The 21,234-nt window shown below is 46.0% G+C and overlaps 1 protein-coding gene across 1 annotated transcript in view; it reads left to right on the plus strand.

The window, feature by feature from the left end:
• Positions 1–438: 438 nt before the first annotated feature.
• LOC119375235 (aminomethyltransferase, mitochondrial-like) overlaps positions 439–21,234 on the plus strand; it is a 21,797-nt gene continuing 1,001 nt past the window's right edge. The window contains exons 1-4 of the mRNA XM_049411211.1: positions 439–513; positions 18,338–18,478; positions 19,193–19,274; positions 20,934–21,121. Of these exons, the coding sequence (XP_049267168.1) occupies positions 439–513; positions 18,338–18,478; positions 19,193–19,274; positions 20,934–21,121 (486 nt within the window). The remainder of the gene's footprint in view (positions 514–18,337; positions 18,479–19,192; positions 19,275–20,933; positions 21,122–21,234) is intronic.

A 21,234-nucleotide genomic window follows, 5' to 3' on the forward strand; every position in this document is an offset into this window, starting at 1 on the left:
GTCGTCGTCGCGCCTTACACTTCAAATATGCTGAACCAGCACTCCCCGTCTGCCATTCTCAAGTCCAATAAGTGTGACGGTAGGACAGTCGCCCTTTATTCTTAATCACGAAGCATCGCCCGGATGGTTCAGGAGATGTGAATGCCGTTCTCCGCTACAATGAGCTGCACATACGAGCACTTTCATTTGTGTTATTGGTACGTTTTGAGCGAACGCGAAAATTAATATACTCGAAATGTATTTGTAATGAAATTAGCACCTCGCTTACGTTCACGGCGAACCTGATTGAAGGGTCTTTGAAAAGGGTGATATTATATTAATATTCTATACTTATGACGGAATCAACTTGTGTGCAAGTTTGCCATTGTGGATACTGGACTGAATAAATCGAGACGTACCTAGCGTAAGGGCACGCACCAGGAACTGCGGTGCGTAGAAATGCCCTCGAACAAGAAGTACATTCCCTGGCATATCATATCCACCTGCAAAAATATAACAGACGTGCATGCGAAGGTAAGTTTGCGAGCACAAAATATCAGAGCACATTGTGAACGGTTACCTGTCTGCGTTTTTTGTGCCAACAGAACTGCTCACCACGTGCACAGTGCAATAGGCTACATAGCTAGGGACAATAGAAAAACAGCAATAACAGCTTGGTTTTAAAAAAGTCAATGACACGTGCGCAGTGACCCATACGGTAATTCACGGCGTACCGCAGACACCCGTACAGTAGGGTGCAAGTCATGGGGCATATACGGTTAAACCTCGCTATAACGAAATTCTCGATATAACGAAGCCCTTTGCACAAACCCATGTATATTGAACCTCAACACAACGAAGCGTGTTTATCCGCGATTTTGACGTTACGAAGTTTCAGTGCTGCCGCAGAAGAACTCCGAGGTGATAAATTTCAAAAATTCTGAGGTCAGTGACTATATGGTTCATCTGACCGAGGTTTTTGCTAACGCCTTTTTTCAAATCGCGCGGCAAGCACTGGAGAGTGGCCACCTAGGCGAAGCTGAGCGCTTTCTGGCCGCGGATTTGGGGGAAAGGGTGAAAAGCTCTCCTTCCCTTCGGAGCGCCTCAGAGGCATGCGGCTGATTTGTGGCATGCGGGAACCCTGATGCGTGCAATTCTACCCACTCTACGCAGACTAGTTCTGTATTCGGTGCCGCGCGTGCCTTCTGTCAGCGCCCGGCATGGTGTTTTTGTACAACTGTGGCAGACAAGGAAGAACAGGTGTGGCAGACGAGGCTACGGCGCCCGTGAGCACAGGCTGCCACAGGTGTGACGGACGGTTATAGACAATTTGCGGTCTGCCAACTATTAATCTAACCACTACAGCTGTCTTAAGACACGGTGGCGGTGGTGTTGCTTGCTTGAGGGCTTAGCCATGAAGTTTGAACAGCGCATTTCAATACATCTGTGCAGCAGTTAGTGGACGTGCAACTTGTTGCTGTGAAAGCGTGTTGGCGCAGCACGTCTTGGAACACGCCTATGTGCACATTGTTACGTTATTGCGCACCACTTTGAGGACGAAGACTGAACCACACGAACACAAGCGCAAACTTACAACTGAATTTATTGGACGGACACATGAAGCTTTTATACAATCGCGTACCATAGTAATAAACAAACAAAATGAAAACATTTACAAAGAAAGGAAGATATATATAATTAATATTACAATACTGATAGACACTCATGCCGATGAATCTCGCACCTATCGCATATCCCTGCATTACATATTCAGATACGTTATTTAATTCTGCGTTAGTCCCAAAGATGCCATACTGACGCAGTCATCCCCCAGGCGAACAATTTCGGACGCCTCAATGATTCACGAGTCATCTGATTATTGTGTCTAGCGACAACCTTAGTTTCACGGAACTTCGGCTGGCATCCGCAATCTCGATAATGCAAGCCTAGGTGTCCTTGCACCGATTTATGCACATTGTTGTTGTACTCCCGCAGTCTTTTATTCAGGCACCGAGGTCTGGCCTACCTATTTCTTTCCGCATGTGAGCGGAATCTCGTACAACCACTTTTTCGACACAATTCACAAACTTGTTTCTGTGGTTAGTTGTGCAAGCACTTGTTCCCGTCACCTTTTCCTTTCTTACGTTGCAAAGTGACGACAACTTACGGGGTGCCGTAAAAAACTACTTACACTCCGACACGGCCCCCAATCTTGTTCAGGCGAGGGGAGACGTCGTGAAAGTACGGTATCGCAGTGGTCCTACGAAAATTCCCTTTCTCGCTCTGGGGTTTACTCTGCACTCGCTCCTTCTGGGACTTCTTGACTGCCTGCAATAGAGGGTTAGCCACTGACATAGTGACATAACCTGGATACCCTGCCTGCTTCAGTCGACCAAGTTGGGCTTGAAAGCTTTCTTGCACCAAATGATGGCAAGACTTCTGCAAAGCATTCTTTAGGCACGTGCTTGCAACCCCTCTTTTCACAAGTTTTGAGTGACTGGAAGAGAAGGGAAGCAAGGGCTTACTGGCGCGCGGCTCGTATTTCCAGCACATATGAGAACTTGAAAAGCTTAGCCGCAAGTCGAGAAACCTGATGGTTCCTTCTTCTGCCAACTCGTGAGTCAGCGTCAAGGGACTGAGGCCTGCCTGTCTGAGTTCCGTGAAACCAAGGTTGTCGCTAGGCACAATAATCAGATGACTCGTGAAATCATTGAGGTGTCCGAGATTGTTCGCCTGGGGGATGACTGCGTCAGTATGGCATCTTTTGGGACTAACGCAGAAGGAAATAACGTATCTGAATATGTATGTAATGCAGGGATATGCGATAGGTGCGTGATTCACCGGCATGAGTGTCTATCAGTATTGTAATATTATTTATATATATCTTCCTTTTTTTAATGTTTTCATTTTGTTTGTTTATTACTATGGTACGCGATTGTATAAAAAGCTTCATGTGTCCGTCCAATAAATTCAGTTGTAAGTTTGCGCTTGTGTTCGTGTGGTTCAGTCTTCGTCCTCAAAGTGGTGCGCAATAACGTAACAATGAATATATACCAACTGGCCCAAGCAAGTACCCTTATAGGTGCACAGTTGAGGCAATAGGTTTGAGCCATTACCGAACACCCACCATATTGCATGTGTGGCTCACTTTAAACGTAGCAGGTTATCGCCATTGCCACCGCACGTTCAGTGTCTGCAAATATTGGATCCATCGAAACGGTAGCAACAAGCCGAGCACAGAAAGTAATCACTCCCGCCCAGCTACATGGACCTAACAAAATATATTCAGCTGACGTTGACTTAGTTATAGAGCGTTTATCTGGGGACCTACCACGCACAGGTCGGGGCACAGCTGGCCGATGCACGATGACACCTACTCTCAGCTCTGAATACCAGCTATTTAAAGAGGGATTATCGCCAGATGGACTCAAGCAACTGAAATATAGCTTCCCGGACGGCCTGTAGCGGTTATTCATATCCTTCGGTACAATTCTATGCCGTTAATAAAACATTACTGCGCCTTGGAATTTGGAGTCTTCTGAAGGAGCTTTAAGGACCAGTTCAACTCAGCTCCTGCATTCCAGGACGGACGTTCCAGGCAGCTCAGTCTCGTCGAGCATTTGATTGCAGATCTTGACCCTCTGTGTCCATATACGAGTTATACTATCAGAAGCCCTGGCGGACTCATGAAGATATAAGTAGCACTGCAGATGTCACAATTCCCTGAGGGAAGGCTCACTGGAGCACCCGTTACTGCATTTCATCCTGTGCACTTACAGCATTTTGCAAATAACGACCTCACATGAAGCCGTGTCGATAGTTTCGCTGTGGTCGGCAATAAACAGCATACGTACGCGCCTATGTCTATGGGTGTAGAGTGCGCCATCCGAATTGCGTGGCACAATTTACAAGGAGGGTTATCCCCAAATAACATCCACTTTGTAAACAACGCAAACTTATTAGCACCAATTCACCGAGTCATCAACATTGGACTATGATATTGTGTGTGGCAGATGCCGCGCGCGAACTAGCATGCGTAAGAAATGTCTTTCCTCAAGCATTTGTAACCAAGAGTACATCCACTGCGCACAGGGGTTACAAAAGGACAACTCGAACACGAAAGAAATGATCAAAAAGACAACAAAGAGTATTAGAATACGCACGGTGTTTAGACAACCTCGTGAATTCCAAAACCTGTGCAAGCCGATAACGCACGATCTGTTCCTTGTGAATGTAGCAGCATGTCATACAGTGAATTTTGGACTACTATACCAAACTCACATACTTATCGCTTTTCCACAAAAAAAAAAATGCGGAAGTTTGCACTAAGTTGCGCAAAGCTTGGTACAGCGAAAATGGTTTATCAGATTCGCTGAGCTGCAGCTCGTCGTGCTGACGCACGGGAATTGCAACGCCGGCGGCGATTGGATCCAGCGTGCTTGGCCGAAGAAGCGGCAGCCGAGAGACGGCCGCAGGCGGATCCAGAATACGCGCAAAGCTCGCCACTCTGAATGTGTTGAAATCGGTGTACCTGAGCCATGGTGTAAGAAACTGTGGCGGTTGCTACGGCGACGACTCGGCGGCGGCTGCTCCTCGGCGCGGCGGCGGCTTGGCTATTTTTAGCATATGTGGCGCGCAGCCGAGGCGGTTGCTATGGCAACGGCGCAGCAGGGGTATTTTGTTAACGGACGTCTTACAGCCACTTTATTAGCTTCGCTGTTAAAACGTTGGAGCCATTCCACTCACTGTGAAAGCGGGTGACCAGCGTCGCTAACGGGCACCCTTCCGCCTCTGCTCTTGTCAGCGTTTTTCGTAAGCACGCTGCTCCTCGGTCGTTCTCACAGTTGTTATAATAATAATATCTGGGGCTTAACGTCCCAAAACCACGATATGATTATGAGAGACGCCGTAGTGGAGGGCTCCGGAAATTTCGACTACCTGGGGTTCTTTAACGTGCACCTAAATCTAAGTACACGGGCCTCCGACATTTCTCACAGTGGTTGGTCAACCCATACTTGCCACGCACAAGCGCGCCAACGCAGCGCCTGGACTCGAATGATGTTTCAAAACACGTACGAAAGCCGCATGGATCCACCTAAATTTTCTGCGCAGCCTCCGGGATCGGCCCACTGGTACAATATCGAAAATTTCATTATTATCTTTACAGAGCTGCATTTATACAACCAGCACAAATGATCATTCTTAAATCTGAGTTTAAAATCGGGAAACTGAAGCCCTGCTTCGGTTTCTGGGTATTCATTTTTTCGTCCGGTCATTCCAAGATAATGAAATCCGTTATCGTGTACGCTGCGCCTCGCCGTGCTCCAAAAAACGTGCACTCATCTTCTGAAGGAGAGTTGCCTGAACGAGATAAAAATATTTCGGGGGCTACGCTGAAGCCGAAATCCTGAGTGCCTGCCATAATTTGAACAAATGGGTTAAAGGTGTTAATGAGAGAAAAAAAAGAGCAGGTACGCTATGAAAAGAGGCCGGTGGTTGTACCTTATGTACAGCCCCCCCCCCCCCCCCCCCCCATTTTTTTTAACCTGAACGCGCAAGCATCCACCGCCGAGTCGATAAATGGCGTATGATGGAGCACAGCGGGGAAAAGAACGAGAATACGCGCGCGCGCGCGATGAGCAGTCCTGTGCGGCTGTCTTCTGCTAGGCTATTCCGAGAATAGGACACCACCCCCGCATCTTTTGAGCACCATTATCGTCATCTTTTATTGCGATAGCAATTATATGGACCGTTTCGACGGGTTTTTGCCGTCATGTCTCGTAAAAGTCCAAGTTGATAACATTCCCCCGCGCATCGTATGTTCTACCGCGGGTAAAAGCGCGCGAGCAGGGGCGACGAACGCGGCCGAAGCAGAGATCAAACGAGCCTGCGCATTTCCGTCGCTCGGAGGGCGCATGCGATGACATTACCCCGCTCGGGAGGCCTGCCGTCGAAGCAGACAGGAAACGCGCCGCCCGTCTTGAACAAGCATGAAAAGACGCGAGCGGGTGGCGGGGGGGGGGGGGGGTGTCGCTCGAGCAGCAACTTTGAACTTTGATTCTAAGGGTGCGGTCGCGATCGCTGGCGCGCGCGCTATCTCAGGAGCCATCAGCTGGCGGCTCGTATACCTTTTCTACATGCTGCGCTGTCAATGCCAAGTGAGTATGCGGAAAGAGCATCTCTCCCTAGAGCGGCCGTAGTCTCTTACACCCGCGTTTTGTAGTTACGCGAAATGGGATACAAAAGAGTTAGCTGCCAGCCTGACTTCCGTATAACACTACAATTTGTTGCTATCGCATTTATTGCTTCGCCCTTGCGGGGAAACTGACTTTTCTTCTGAACGCTGCCATCAAGTTAAAAAGAAAAGGTCGAATGATTACGCGTGAGATGGGCGGGATCTCTATAGATCGATCCGCTGATTATACGTGCGTATCAGCATTGCTTTTTTTTCTTTTTTCTGTTGTCACGCAGCACTTTCCTGGGGCAACAAAGATGTCTGCCACGGCAAGCCAAAAACAGGACAAAAGAGCAAGGTGAAAAAAGTAGACGGGGTTGGGTCCGTTCCGTATAACAGCCTGGCAGAAGAAAGCTGCGCCGGACTGTTCACTGCGCGCATGCGCGTATTCTCGTTCATTTCTCCGCTGCACTCCGTATACGGCACTTCTCAACTCGGCGGTCGACGCTCGCGCGTTCAGATTAAGAAATGTGCGGCTGTATATAAGTTTTCACACAGCCTGAAGAATGTATGAAGCAGGCATGGGGTGCGTGTCGCCTTATCCACCCCCAACAAACTTGCCACTATCTGTTCCCGTTTGCATAAGAAACTATATAGGGCGTGGGTAAGTCTTGCAACTCATGTTCCGAGAAGCCAAAAGACAGATACGTTAGATGCAAGTCAGGTGTTTACATGGTTGCCACTGTCATGCGGGCGTGTATATTGGACAAACCGGGCGATGAGCGAATATTAGCTTGAGAGAGCGTCTGTCTCCGTTGAGGGCTACAGGCGGTTTGCACTTGTCAACGCACTGCAAATATTGTGGATGTGAACCGATTGCGCGGGAAACCGATTGTTTGATCCGGCATAAACATCAAGACAAGAGGGAAATAATGGAAGCTATGTACGTACATTAGGCAATTTTAGTTTAGTAATAGCGGGGCTTAAGGATAGCGTTACCGTGCCGCAAACGTTCGTTGCGGACAGCGCATTTTAGTAGAGCGAGGTAGCGTTTACGTGCTCAAGCTGTGACGGTCGCGTTTTAACGCTATGAATGCGTTGAAAACGTATTAAAAAAACTGAAAATGCTGGCCTTTATTTCCGCATGCAGCAATATTGCTATATTTTTAGTAATAATAAAAGTAAATAAATATGAACAACTCACCAAAAGGGAAAATTTATGTGTTGCAGATTTTTTTACATCGATCTTGTTAGGCCTAGGAACGTTCGAAACGGGAAGCGATATCAAAATCCCCGCTAAGTTATCCGTAATACTCGGTCGTCGAAGCTGCCTGAAGGCAAGCGAAGCCATTTTACACAGTCGTTTGCTACGAAAGAAGAGAATCCGTCCACATAAACCCTAAATTCACTCCGAAGCTGGCGTTCAAAACAGCCACCATGTTTCACGTACATTACGTATAACCACGCAAACACGGTAACACTAAATCTAAAAAATGGCGTTTACGGGGAACGCTACGCATCGATTAGCGTATTGCGCATGCGCATTTCGATCCCGCTATTCCACTAAGTCTGCTAAAACTATAAATGTCTATTAACGGCGAAGGGAAAACGTGTATAAGCCATCCGTCTGTTGCCCTTAGCCTCCTTTTTAGAAGGAGCGATTTTTAAATTGTACAGTGTCATCTTGATTAACGCGGGAAGTTTTCTTTGCACGTTTATGTTTGTTACTTTTACTTGTTTGATTGTTTTGAGCGCACGTGTATGCTCCACGCGTTCTGGCATGATTACATCACTTGGACGACTCAGCTCCTTTGAGGTGCGGTTGGCCTTTGTATTTATTCCTGTCGCTTCTAACATACTGCAGTGAGTCAGCGGTCATGTCGTTAGCTTCTTTGAACTTTGTCCTCGTCTGTTTAGCGCTGTAAGCTGTCACAAATGACCTTCATCGACTGGCCTAGATTTCCCTTATTGAAGGACCTACGGTTCGTCCTGTCAGAGGCGCACTTACCTTTGTCGTAGATGGCTTGCAACGAGAAACAGAGTAGGCGCCGGGAGCCGAGCAGTTACTTCTGGCGGTGAGGAACTCCACGATAAAGAAGCCCCTTGGTGTGTTATCTGGGGGATGCTGAAACAGTGCGAGGCACGTCATTCTTAGCGCGGCAGTCAAGTCTGATATGAACACGTTAAATATAAAGGAACAGCGCATGAGGGTAGACGAAGAAAGACACATGGCACTGCATAACAGCTTGCATAAGACAGCACAAGGCCGCCTTGCAATAAACTAGCCTGAATGGGGCTTCGCGCCGATCGTTTGAACGTTTCGAGGTCTTATTTAAGCAGAAATTGCAGCTATGTAAACAAAATTGTTGTGGTAGAGACGCCGTAGTGGAGGACTCCGGAAATTTCGACCACCTAAGGTTCATGATTTCTTCTTGACCTAGGGTTCTTGATGGGACTGGTGATTTTCAAAGGGGTCTGAAAGAACACTTATGATCTGAAAAAAGAGAAGGTGTCTTCTAGTGCTCTTGCCGAACACTCCGTCTCAAAGGGACACGATATTTACTGTGGCAGTGCGGATGTGCTCGCTACGGAAAGAAATCTAACTTCGCGACTTGATCTCGAATCAGTACTAATCCAAGCTACTGATACCACGCTGAACCGCAATGACGGCACCCTTATGTTTATGCACGCTGTTTGAGTCATCTATTTGCACGTACTTCATCACCACCCTTCTTCCATTGCGTCATTGTGAACAAGGTCCCCGTACGGCAGACGAAACGTCTTTCATTTTAAAGTTCTTTTTGTATTTGGTCGGCGCATTTCTTATACTTTTGACCATGAGGATTCCCGACCAGAGGGGTTTTCGTCAAACTCTTGATTTCATTATATCATCCGCGTGTCGAAGCTCATTACCGCTGATACACATTTAGCGCATACTTCAGAGACAATGGACGGATGGATACCACTTTATTGATTGTCCGGCAAGGTTCAACGCGACCCGAGCTTAGGTCTCCCACGGGGGAACGTCAAGGCCTTGCCTCAACGCCGCCTCACGGGCTTGCTGAACTGCCCACATTTGGATGCCGAGGTCCCAGCTGCGCAGAGCGGCGGCTCACATCGACGACAGGGTCTCCGGAGTAACTGCCATCCCGATAACTATACTACACTCCCACAGCATGTGTTTAAGTGTTGCTAGCCCTTCCTGGCACAATTTGCACGTGTCGTTCTGAAGCTTGTCTGGGTAGATTCGTTTTAGATGGAATGGGTTAGAGAAGATGTGTGTCTGGAGCTGTCTCCAGGCGACGCCCTGCCTTCTGTTCAACTTGGGACTCGGCGGTGGGTATATCCTTAATGGTATCAGGGGTTTAACGTCCCAAAACCACGATTTGATTACAAGGGACGCCGTAGTGGAGGGCTCCGGAAATTTCGACCACCTGGGGTTCTTTAACGTGCACCTAAATCTAAGGACACGGACCTCAAACGTTTTCACCTCCATCGAAAATGTGGCCTCCGCGACCTTCGGGGAGTATATCCTCCTGGCGTTTATAGATACGCTTTTGTGATGTCATTATAACTAGTGAGCCTATATCGCTTTCTACACGAGGAGTATTCTCTATCGTGCGAGAGGAGTTTCCCTGTTCGATGGACGAAAAAATTGCGACACACACACAAGCGCTTCATAAAACGAAGGGGACCATCACGGTCTACAGCTATATCCGAGCACTTTTTATTGGACGTCTGCACTATAGCTCTCCCATGCTTTGTAAATCCTGCGAATCAGACCACCGAGCACGTCAGAGCGTGCAAGCGCAGGCAGCACGCGTTTACCTGGGCCTATGTACTGCGAAGCACCTCAGTAGCTGGTACAGTTATATTGGTTCGCGACCATCCGATCACAACTTGCGTCACAATCGACGCCTTGAGGGCTCACATTCGCCCCATTTTGCGTTTGAAATCCAGCCGCCTCGCGTACCTAAGAGAACAACGACATTGTTGTCTAATTTAGTCACCACCTATCTTGTTTTCCTGCCATCCGGCTTCACTGTCCTCGACACGTTCACCATCAGCCTTATGGTGCTTACGTCAACACGAAGTGGGCCTATTCGTTACAGAAATGAGAACGATTGGCAACCTTCCTACATTTCCCTTTAATAAGCAAGCAGCCATGGACTATTTTGCGTACTTTCTGTGTTGACTGAATTCACATTTACACGGATGGCTCTACTACTCAGAGCAGCTCCACCGGCGCAGCGGTCATCCCATCACGACATATCAGTCTCAGATAAAAAATCTCACGTGATAACATCGACTGGTCCTGAACTTATTGCCCTTTCTAGGTGCCGTTGAATCTATTAATCAAAATCGCCTAATCGAAGGGCTGCAGCCCTGTTCTCTGCGACTCAAAGCTGGCCCTACAGTGTATTGTCAGCTCTTCGTCCCGGATCCTGCGAACAGCTTGCGTCCGAGATACGAGAAACGCACCACCATGCGATCGAGAAAGGATACGACATCGTATTTCAGTGGCTGCCAAGCCATCGCGGTATCTCCGGCAACGAGCTCGCCGATAAAGCTGCCAAGAAAGCACACGAAATCACAAATCTTGTTCGCGCGCCTTTATCAACGATAGACGCGGCTCAGCACTTCAGGCAACGCACAGTATGACAGTGCAGAGGTTGTACGCCTCTAATACCCCTGTCACACGGCAAATCTAATGTCATTTACAGCGAATGTCATTTGTTTGTAATGTCATAGGTTTGCACAGGGAAACTGATGTCATTCGATGAAAACGACATTCTCTGTCGAATGAGTTCACGAAACACATTCGCATTCGAGTTCGGACCCAATTCGAGCTCGACGCCAGGGACCTTTTAGGGAGATGGCTGTTAACTTATGTACAGTGCTCGTCAAATGAAACCCGAACACCGGCAGGCCTTCGCAGTGATATAGTGCGCGCCGTCCAGTTAGCACCATGGACAGGTGCGCATATGCGCAGTGCCGTCAAACCGGATGCGCGCGCCTGTCAATGGTGATAACTGGACGGCCCGCACGATACTACTGCGAAGGCTTGCCGCTGTTCGGGTTTCATTTGACGAGCACTGTGCACGCAACGTTTTTAATTTGTAAATGTCTTATTCCTTACTGGATTAACTTATTACTCGTTTGATTATGTAACAGCACGCGCAAAAGTTCCTAAAAGAAAGCTACTTTCAACTGCAGCGGCTGGATGCCGCCCATGTTTCACTTGTGCTCTGTTGTCGTAGTAGCCCTTATCGCGGGTGTTGATCGTCCGACTGCCCGTGTTTGGTGATCAAGGTGGTGACTACACGAATTAGCTGCCGCCGTCTCATTTCTACAGCCGGAGTGTCAGTCGTGCTCCCACGCTTCGGTTCACTGTATTCACGCCCGGTCATATCGTCGGCCATGTTATAGTGTACTAGAATAGCCATGTTGGGTTTCGATTGGCTCTTGGCTTGACTTCGTTTGTGTCGTGCAGCGGTGGCAAGTTGTGTAAAACGGCTGCGTTTATATGCTAGGAGCAGCTTTTTAGTGATAAAAACTGTTTCCGAGGATACACGCATGTCACATGCAAGTTTTAATAGATTTTTATTTCTTTCATAGTCACGGCTCAGGAGGGCTAACGTCACGGTCATCATTTTAAAATGATATTTGTTTTCGTCGTGTGACAGAAGGCAGGTGAAATGACATTAAGTTCACGTAATGTAATTCGCTGTAAATGACGTAAGATTTGTCATGTAACAGGGTTATACTACGAGTTAACCCTAGCAAAAATGCCAATAGGATTTCCTATTGGTCCAATAGGAAATCGCTATTGGTTCTATAGGACATCTATTGGAGCTGTATTGGTTGTATAAGACTTCTATGGGTACCAATAGACACCAACAGCCACCACCTATCGGTGTCTTATTAGACCAATAGAAGTTGTATTGGTCAAATAGGGCTGCCTTTTGGTGTCTTATTGGACCAATAGGAGTTGTATTGGTCAAATCGGTGCTGCCTATCGGTGACTTCTTGGGCCAATAGGAGTTGTATTGGTCAAATAAGTACTCCTATTGGTTTCTTAATGTACTAACAGAAGATGTATAAGGCCAACAGGAGTTTTATTGTTCAAACAGCTACCGCCTATTGGTAGCTGTTTTATAACATCTTATGACTGATTGAGCGCGTCGGACCCGATCCCGATCAAATTTCTTGATCATGATTGGCTATATTATACGCAAGCTGCAGACGGGATCAATTCACTTTTGATAAGTCTGATCTCACGCGACTAAAAGAGTTATATAAAAAGGCTGGCGTGTCGACCACGGCGGTACGGTGTCTCCGTACATGCCGTGCGGTAAACGGGCACTATAGTAAAACACGCTAAAGAAGAACTTGCGAAGGAATCGACAACACACACACCACAGAATAATAATAAAGAAACCGCCATGAGATCACAACCCACGAAACATGAAACCTCTATAAAACGTTTTATAGAGGTTTATAGAGGCTTTAAAACGTTTTAAAGACGTTTTATAGAGGTTTTGTGTTTCATGGGAACCGGCATAGAACCAGCCAGGTGACGAACAAAAAAAAAAAAAGTGAGACGGTTGCGCGGCGTGGCGACGCTGCATGTTATCCCAAGCTTTAAGATAGCTGGGATATATGTAAAGTTTTATAACTATTTATGCTAAGCAAATAAGTAGTGCTGTAAAGATACAGGAGAAAGAATTGTGGATCTGCAACGCGACCGACCGTGCGTTTTGGCGCGCCATCCGCGCTCGGCCGATACGAAGACAAGCCCAGCCTGCGGCCAAGCTAAGCCAAAACGTTGTGTCTGTCGCCATAGCGCGCGCTTTGTGATCTCGATGCTTCACGTAAGCCTGCTTACACGATGTTTGCTTTAATGTGCTTCCGCGACGATAACGTGAAGACTGTGTTCAGCGTGCACCAGATGGAGACGTTCTGAGCCATAATGTCTTGGATTTCGACCGATTTCGACTCTACAAAGTGGCACCAAGAATAATGGCAAGACGAGCAACAACGGCCCATGTGCTCCGATTGTTTGGTGAGTTGAGTGGGCATGGTAGTTACTCCTATTTAGTATTTATTTGATATCACCTTTTTTTTGTATTCAAACTTGGGACGAAGCCGAAAGGTCGGGAAAACAAGTCCCTCGTCCTTTGTCTCCGGTATTTGATGACAGCGAGACCCAGCAACGCCTCGATTGCAAGTCCACACGCCTCTCAGAAGTGAATGATTGAGCGCATATATTAGTTGCAGTTTGTTTTGTGTTTGTCAGTATGCACAAAAAAACGTAGCATAGATTAGAGGTAAAGGACAGGCGCCCTGCTCGTGAGTGTAGTTGGAGTCTCGCAAGCCCTTGTAAGTATTTACAACGTGCGTGTTAAGCCGAAAACGCGTTTATCGCCTCATAGTAAAACGCTCTAGTCGATGCTGTTTGTGTGTTGTAGTGCGCCAATCGGCTTTCATACTTGTTCGACATAATGTCACACAAGAACCACAGAAGGCCACATGATAATCATTATACAAAATGTGCATAGCATATGTACTGCACTGGTGCGATTTTTTATTTCCATTTTTTTATTTTTACATATGCAGCCCCAATTAGGGCTATCGCAGGAGTGGGTTTATTAATGTTGTTGCTTAATTGCATAAAGCACGTGTGTTAATCCAACTCATTGCAGCCTGACTGCTGTGTTGGGCTCGCAACGATATGGAATCTAGGCTGCCTTTACTACTGTCTTACATATTACCGTTGCTCATCGTGAATCTACCCTAGCTTAATTTATTTCATGCCATCTTTAAGTTGAGATTTAGTGGCATGCTCTAGGTATGATAGCCGCACCACCATCGTGAAAAAGAGCACGTCACAGATAGTAAGTGATTATTGAGTTGCTGTAATTTAAGGACGAGTTGCAGTTCATTCTTGGGTACAGCTCAAAAAACACAGGCGCAAGCGTGTAAACGGGATAGGTGCTGCTTAATTAAAAAAAATTTTGCCCCTTTCTTTCCTTCCTTTTTTGCCGCAAAAGTTTGCCGATATATTGTTTTCTTCAACGCAATAAGCCACAGTTGGGTGTGTAATATTTCACTCAGTTTTTGCTATAGTTCAGCTGCTGCAACATTGTGACATGTGCAGTGAATTAAGGTCTAGATTAATTTCTCACTGTGCCGTCTACTGTTCTATACATTGCTTGAGGTAACTTTAATTAAACTTTATGTGTTACTGTTTTGATTTCTGGCTCTGTTTATTTACAGAACTTTCAGGCACTTCCTTGAGTGCGGATGAGGCAGTCCAGAAGAAATTGCCACAAGACATAGTTGCCTTGGCAAAATAGTTGCCCGCAAGATCGCCACCATCATCAAGGGCCAGAAGAAGCACTTGTAGGTTTGATTATGAGAATAGTTTGAAACATATGCCTCATCATCCACTGTGATTATCATTGCAGGGGCGCTGCCACAGTGTGGGCCTTCTGCATGACGACAAGACACCATAAAACACTTGCGCAAGACTAATTCTAAGGGGACTGAGAAGTGGGCAAATACAAAAATATACAATGCCAGCAGGCAAAATACAGAACCAATAGGCCAATATAATCCAATTGGCTAATAGAGAACCAATACACCAATATAGGTCCAGTAGGCTGATATAGAACCAATAGACCAATAGCCCAATACAGTTCCATAGACCTATAGAACCAATAGACCAATAGGTGTCAATAACCCAATAGGCTATTGGTTTTGATTGGGAATTTTTGCTAGGGAAAGCTTCCCCTAATGGAGAACCTGGCATGCCTATGGCATTAACTTAAACTGCTGTTTGTAGTGGCCAGGTAGGAAATTGCTCAGTTGCATATAGGTAGGGTGACCATCCGACTCGCGAAACTGTCCTGCCTTGAGGGCTCTTGTTTCATGTTCTGAAGAGATGCAAAATCTTCAAAAAAGTCCCACATACACATTTAATTATTATTGTTCAGCAGCACCTTGTGCTCGGCTGTATCTGTCCACCTTGCTTGAGGATGAGCTTGGAGTGCGAGGCTCTGCGAGCACACCAGGCTTCCAAAAAGTCGGGTACCTGCGCGGTTCATGGCAGTGACGAATGCTTTCGTTGCTAGCCAAAAGCATATCTATCAGCCATGGCCAATGGTAAGACAATCGGTGGTGTGGAAACTAAGCCACAGCTGTTTTTTGGGTGACTTCTTTTTGAGCTGCCAAATTTTCATGTTAATATTACTATACTTTAAAAGAGTTCAATGTTGGGCAAGTTGGTGTTTTGATGTCAATATCATTGTAAGAATCCACAGGGTTATATATCCTCAAGCTGCGCAGGTGCACTGTCACAACGACCCCAAGGAGATAATCAAACAAAAATTATAAAACCAGGCACGAAAGAAATTGCCTTTCCGCATTGTACAGCGCAATCGTTGTTGCTTACACACTCCTCACTTGCTTGTCTGATAAAAAAAAGCCTCCAACATTTCATAAGCTGTGATTTGCTTACTTTGGCCTAGTATTTTTGCATGGTTCACATTGGAGCACACCATGCAGCGGTCAATAAGATGACTTCTCTGCTTATTAGTCAGATTTTTTTCGTGGTATTATGGTATTAATAACTTTGTTTTCGTGTCAAAGTATATTAGAGCGATGTATAAGATAGCTTTGCTTATGCAGATATGTGGTCCCCCTACATGTACGAGTTTTATTGCTGTTTTATTTGGCCCGAGGACCCGGCAGCAAACAGACGGTGAGCCACAATGATGGTGATGATACACGACGAAGATGAGGATGCATGATGATGATGTACAGATGAGGTGTACAACAAATGCCCACAGCATTGATACAGTAGTCTGCATCATGAGTCGTCTTGTAAATTCTATATCTTCGTAAAAAAACCAAAAACTCCAATCTAAATCTGTGGTCTTTTAGATATCATATAACGGTGCCACGAAAATTGGGGCTCTTTCACATTTGCGACTTACGAATGTCTTGTTACGCTCGTGTGGTTTGTGTGACTGTTTGCGACTGTGGTGACTGAGTGGCAACTCGGTGCAACCAGTGTTCACTAGCGAGTGCAAACAGTTCGCGGCCACATAAAAATGCCGTGCGATTCATGCCATTCACATTTCTTTGCGTGACCATCATCCATAGGGTGCGCAGGTTCACCCTTTCCCCTTCCCCCCCATTGGCGGAGTCTGAAAGAAAGCAATCTTCGCAGTGGATGCAAAAATGAAAATGAAGCACTTCTCACAACAGCCTGCCTTTGGGTCCCTGAGGGGAAAAGGTGGGAATTAACTGTTCTTGAAATGCAAACATCAGGAGTCTTGGCCGCCATTATCGTCAGAAAACCTGCATGGCCATAACTAGGGCTCCACGTTTTCGGAGCTTGGTTTCCTTGAAATTCGCAAGGTGTTTTCGGAGTAAATTTTTTGGGAGAGAATTCGGCATTTATCGAAGTTGTATTTCTCATAAATCTCCAATGCTCCGAATTTCGGGTTTAATTTTGCATTATAAGTTGTTGCAATGTGTTCTGGTTAATTTTACGTCCAGTGAAAATGCGTTGCAGTGTTGCTCATAATCCTGTTTTCCATCCTTTCATTTTTCTCACTTCCTGTTCATTTACCCTGTTAATAAGGCTGTTCATGTGCACTGCTGTAACTCGCCACAGTGTACTTTTGGGGGGAGCAGGAACTAGTCAAGCTGTTATTATTATGTCAACTATATTATTATTATTTCTCAATACTCCAAAATTTAGATGAAATGATATCTGAACCTGAAAACATGCAAACACACTAAGTGTATTTTAGAAGTCTGGGTGTTTGAGTGCACAAACAGTATACATAAAAGCACAAATACCTAAATACTAAACACCTGCGTTTGTTCGTATTACAAACTTAAAGCTTGTTAGAGACGCAAGCACGTTTTATGAGGTTGCTGCTGCTGATGGAGGTGCGCTCCTTTCGATTGATGATTCTCAGCTTTGGAAATGTCCTTTGAACATTAAAATGCCCTTTTAGTTCTGAGTTATAGGATAAATCGGAATTGTCAAAAATTTTATAGGATTTTTTCGGATTATCCGAAAGTCTTAACCCTGTCCAACTGAGTCAGGGTATGGGGCAGACTTAGTGCCCCACTTAGATGATAAGAGGAGGATGCCACCCCCCTCACTGTCTGTGCACATGCCTGTGACTGACCCAAACAGTGCCTTCTGCCAAAGCAACCATTCGCAACTCATTGCGGTTTCTGCGAGTCGTCAGCGTGATTGAGCCCCAATTGCCTGTGGGCTTCTGTCTGCTAGTGTTATGTGGTTTCATGCATTGCATAAAATTTCACCCCCCTCCCCCCATGTTTCTGCACGTGATAAAAATATATCAGCAAGCCTCAATCTAATTGCATTGAAGCATAATGACAGTGTGAGCATCGTGTGTGCAGTTAGTTTTACCACATCTCTGCACATGACGTGAGCTCTGCTGCAGAGGTGAACTTCTCTGTGTTATCGCACGATGCTTCTAGTCTAGCAGGTAACTATATAAGTCTCAAGAACTACTACAGGCGGAACGTTAATTGGAGGCTGTGCTCCCACAGACAAAGCAGAATATAGCTTCTTGTAAATTTCATATTCCGCAAAATTTTGCTGCAGGGTGTGCTCACACCACTTGAGGCTGTAGTAGTGGGTGACAGGCTCGCTTGAGTAAAAGAGACTTATGGCCTAATTATAGACTTTGACATGGAAGTGTGCGAAATAAGAACAGCACAGTGCAGTGGCGGGCCATTATAGGGTTTTCATGTCTTTCACTAATAAACGCAAATCAGGCACCCATGTCGCACAACGCTTTCCATAGGTACCGCTCTCAAACACACGCCAACTGCTGGACCTCGGGAAAATACTTGGACCTATGTCTTCTCCTTCTCGGCAACATCAGATTTTGAAATTTCTGTTCAGGTCTCGAGGACGTTAACTTAATTGAAAACTGTAAAGTAACTTACGGCACAACTAATTACGTTGTGATACCACAATCATAATTATTTTCTTTGTTCTTTTTTCCTTTTCTTTTCCTGCCCTCCTCCTTCTAGGGCCTTTCTGTCACTGCTGTTAATGCTGTAATGTATTATTGATAAGATATGTTACATCGGTCGTGTGTTACATTTCTGCTGACATTGCAGGTTTGGCAGAGATTAGGTACACTCACAGTGTACACAAACCAGAAAGGTGGCATCATTGATGACCTCAGAGAACAAGACCAAGGATTGGCTGTACGTGTCTCCAATGCTGGGTGTAGGGACAAAGACTTGGCTCATGTCAAGGTGCGTGTCCAACCTGCAGTTGCCTTGCAAGTTTGACGTGTAAGCTCATGTGGCATTTGAGTAGGTGACAAGGTGCAATGAGATACACACCAATTTGTTTGACGATGACAGTGAGGTTTTTTTCTTTTACATAATCTCTTTCATAATGAACTGTTCATCACTGTAATGTGTGTACCATTATGTGGACTCTCTCTCTAAACGGAGTCCCAAAAGACTAGGGAATGGGTGCTATTATCAGTAGCGCCATATCATCATTAGCCCTTGTCATGCAGGACCTGATGATCTGCAACCTACCCTGTCCTGTGTGAGCTATTTCCATTTTATGTTTGCAAACTTCTTTTTTGTCACTCCACCCACCTTTTGACGTTGTCGGCCGTGCTTCTGATCTCTTACCATCGATCTAACTGACCAATGGTTATCTGTCTTCCTCATGATGTGACCTGCCCAGGCCTGTTTTTTCCCTCTTAATGTCAACTACTCGAATGTGCAAAAGCTGTCCTTATGTAGTGGATAGAATGCCTAACCACTACATAAGGATGGTTTTTTGTGCATTCGCTCCCTCGTGAACAACAAACCCGTATGGGTTTCAAAACGTCAAATTGAATAGTTTTCTTTTGCTCCTGATTTTGGAAGGTGCTCATTTTTTCTACAGTGTTCGCTCCTCGCCAGACGATATTTCGTTGAACCCTTGACTATGGGCGTCTCGCTGTGCAGGCAAAGCTGGCAGACTTCCAAGCTGCGGGAAATCAGGCAACCCTGGAGCTCATGGACTCCTGGTCCCTGCTGGCCATTCAAGGTGCACCCAGTTTTCCATATTACCACAAAGCCTAAGCTCCGTAAACCCTTCAATCATACCAGTTACAGAATTTCATTCCGAAACCCAGACGTGCCCATGGACGAATTTGCGTAAGATAGCACACTGACGCACCACCTGGGAGGGACGACAGAAACACGCCGCATTGCCGCCACTTCTTTTTCATTGCACAAGAATTAGGCGAAGCACTTTCAAGAAATTCCAAAGAGCTGTGACACTATGGTATCATTAGCAAAAAGTAAACCACAAGACAAACCCACTGCTTGCTTTATCAAGAATGTGGTATTTCTGCAACGTAAAATACAAAAAAAAGACATTTTATTAGATAGTAGTTTTTTTTGCCTAGATGGTGCCACAATAGCAGACTTCTGCGATATTGGCAAATGGTGCGTCTGGATTTCGATATGTGGAGCATGTGGGGAGCTTCACAACTCCTATGGATGAAGAACTCTAGCATAAGCCAAGATGGAGAAACACAGACATAGATGCAGACTTATAGCGGCTATTTAGGTGTTGAAAGGTATTATAGCAGGTTGATGGCAGGAAAGGCGAGACAGGACAGACTGTCACTTATGATTGATTTTAATGGACAATTGTTCACAAAAGCTGTAGTTTGTGCAGTTAACCACATCACCACGTGCCATTGTGCAGGGCTTACAATGAGGACATTTGATTGCGGAAGCATCTAAAGACTTCCGATTTAATTGTTCAGAAAGCCTGTGTTTTTTTTTTTACCCTTCGAGTGCAATATAGGGAGCACTGAGGCACAAGGTTGAGTGCGTGCAAACTTGTCCTGCCTCAGTAACTTCCCAGAAATAGAAAATTTCTCTGAAATTTCATTTTTAAATGCCTGATATTTAAAAGCTTGAACGGCTTCTTGTTCAGGGGGAGCTGGCCCGTAGATGAGCTGTGCTTATGTGTGCTTTCTCGACGTACGTGCGAGGTTTGCAAGCCTGGACGGGGGCAGTGTCCCTGTGGTTGTGCCTTTATTTACGGAAGGCCACTCGCACATTTGGCTCTGCATTGTGTGCAGTGTGGTTGTAAAGCACTCTTCTCCAATACAGTGGCTCTGTTCAAGCACCGGGATAGCACCACACAGGAATATGCTGAGGCTTTCCATATTAAACATAAGGGGGGTCGCCTGTATCAGTCAAAACCACCACTAAATACTTACAGCAAAGAAGTGTCACCTGGAAAGGTGTTAGTGAAAAGATGCGGTGTTATAGTGGCCTGTGTTTGCACCTAGGAATGATGCGGCGGGTCACATGTTGTTCTTGCTCGATAGCTTTCAGTTGATAAAGTGCTGAGTCGTTCCCTTACCTGTCCTTGTCCCAGTTTGCGCTTGAAATTTCAATTATGCATATGTACCAACTAGCTTGTCTTTCTGTCTTACTTCAGCTTAACTGCTACTCCTTTTTAATGCTAACGGAGGCTTACGCATAAGTGTGAAGGTGCACTCCTTGGCACCGTCAATAGAAGGTTGTAACTTGAACTGTCACAGTACAGGTGTCTCAAGAGAGAACACAGGGTTTTGAGATATTGGTGGTTCAGGAGCCTTCAGTGGTGCTCATTGGCTGTGCACTGTATCAGTGGCAGGTCTCCAAGGCTGCCCAAGAAGAAAGTTTGCCCTCTCTCTTTCAGGACCGGCAGCAGCTGAGCTGTTGCAGCCACTTGTGGACTGCACAATTGGCATCGCTGCACTTCATGCGGGGTGCCACAGTGACCCTGCTGGCATTCCGGGCTGCAGGCTCACCCGCTGTGGATACACAGGGGAGGACGGCTTGGAGGTGTTGTTCTATGAAGGCCCCCCTCTTGTGTCTCATGCAAAGGTGGCCTTGAAAAAAAGCTGCTGTGAGAGAGTAAAGCAAGGAAGATCACGTGACGGTCTAAGCTATACAAAAGCAAATGAAAGCATGACTGCGTTATATACACATATATATAT

This window comes from Rhipicephalus sanguineus, chromosome 11 (genome assembly GCF_013339695.2).
Source record: "Rhipicephalus sanguineus isolate Rsan-2018 chromosome 11, BIME_Rsan_1.4, whole genome shotgun sequence".
NCBI lineage: Eukaryota > Metazoa > Arthropoda > Arachnida > Ixodida > Ixodidae > Rhipicephalus > Rhipicephalus sanguineus.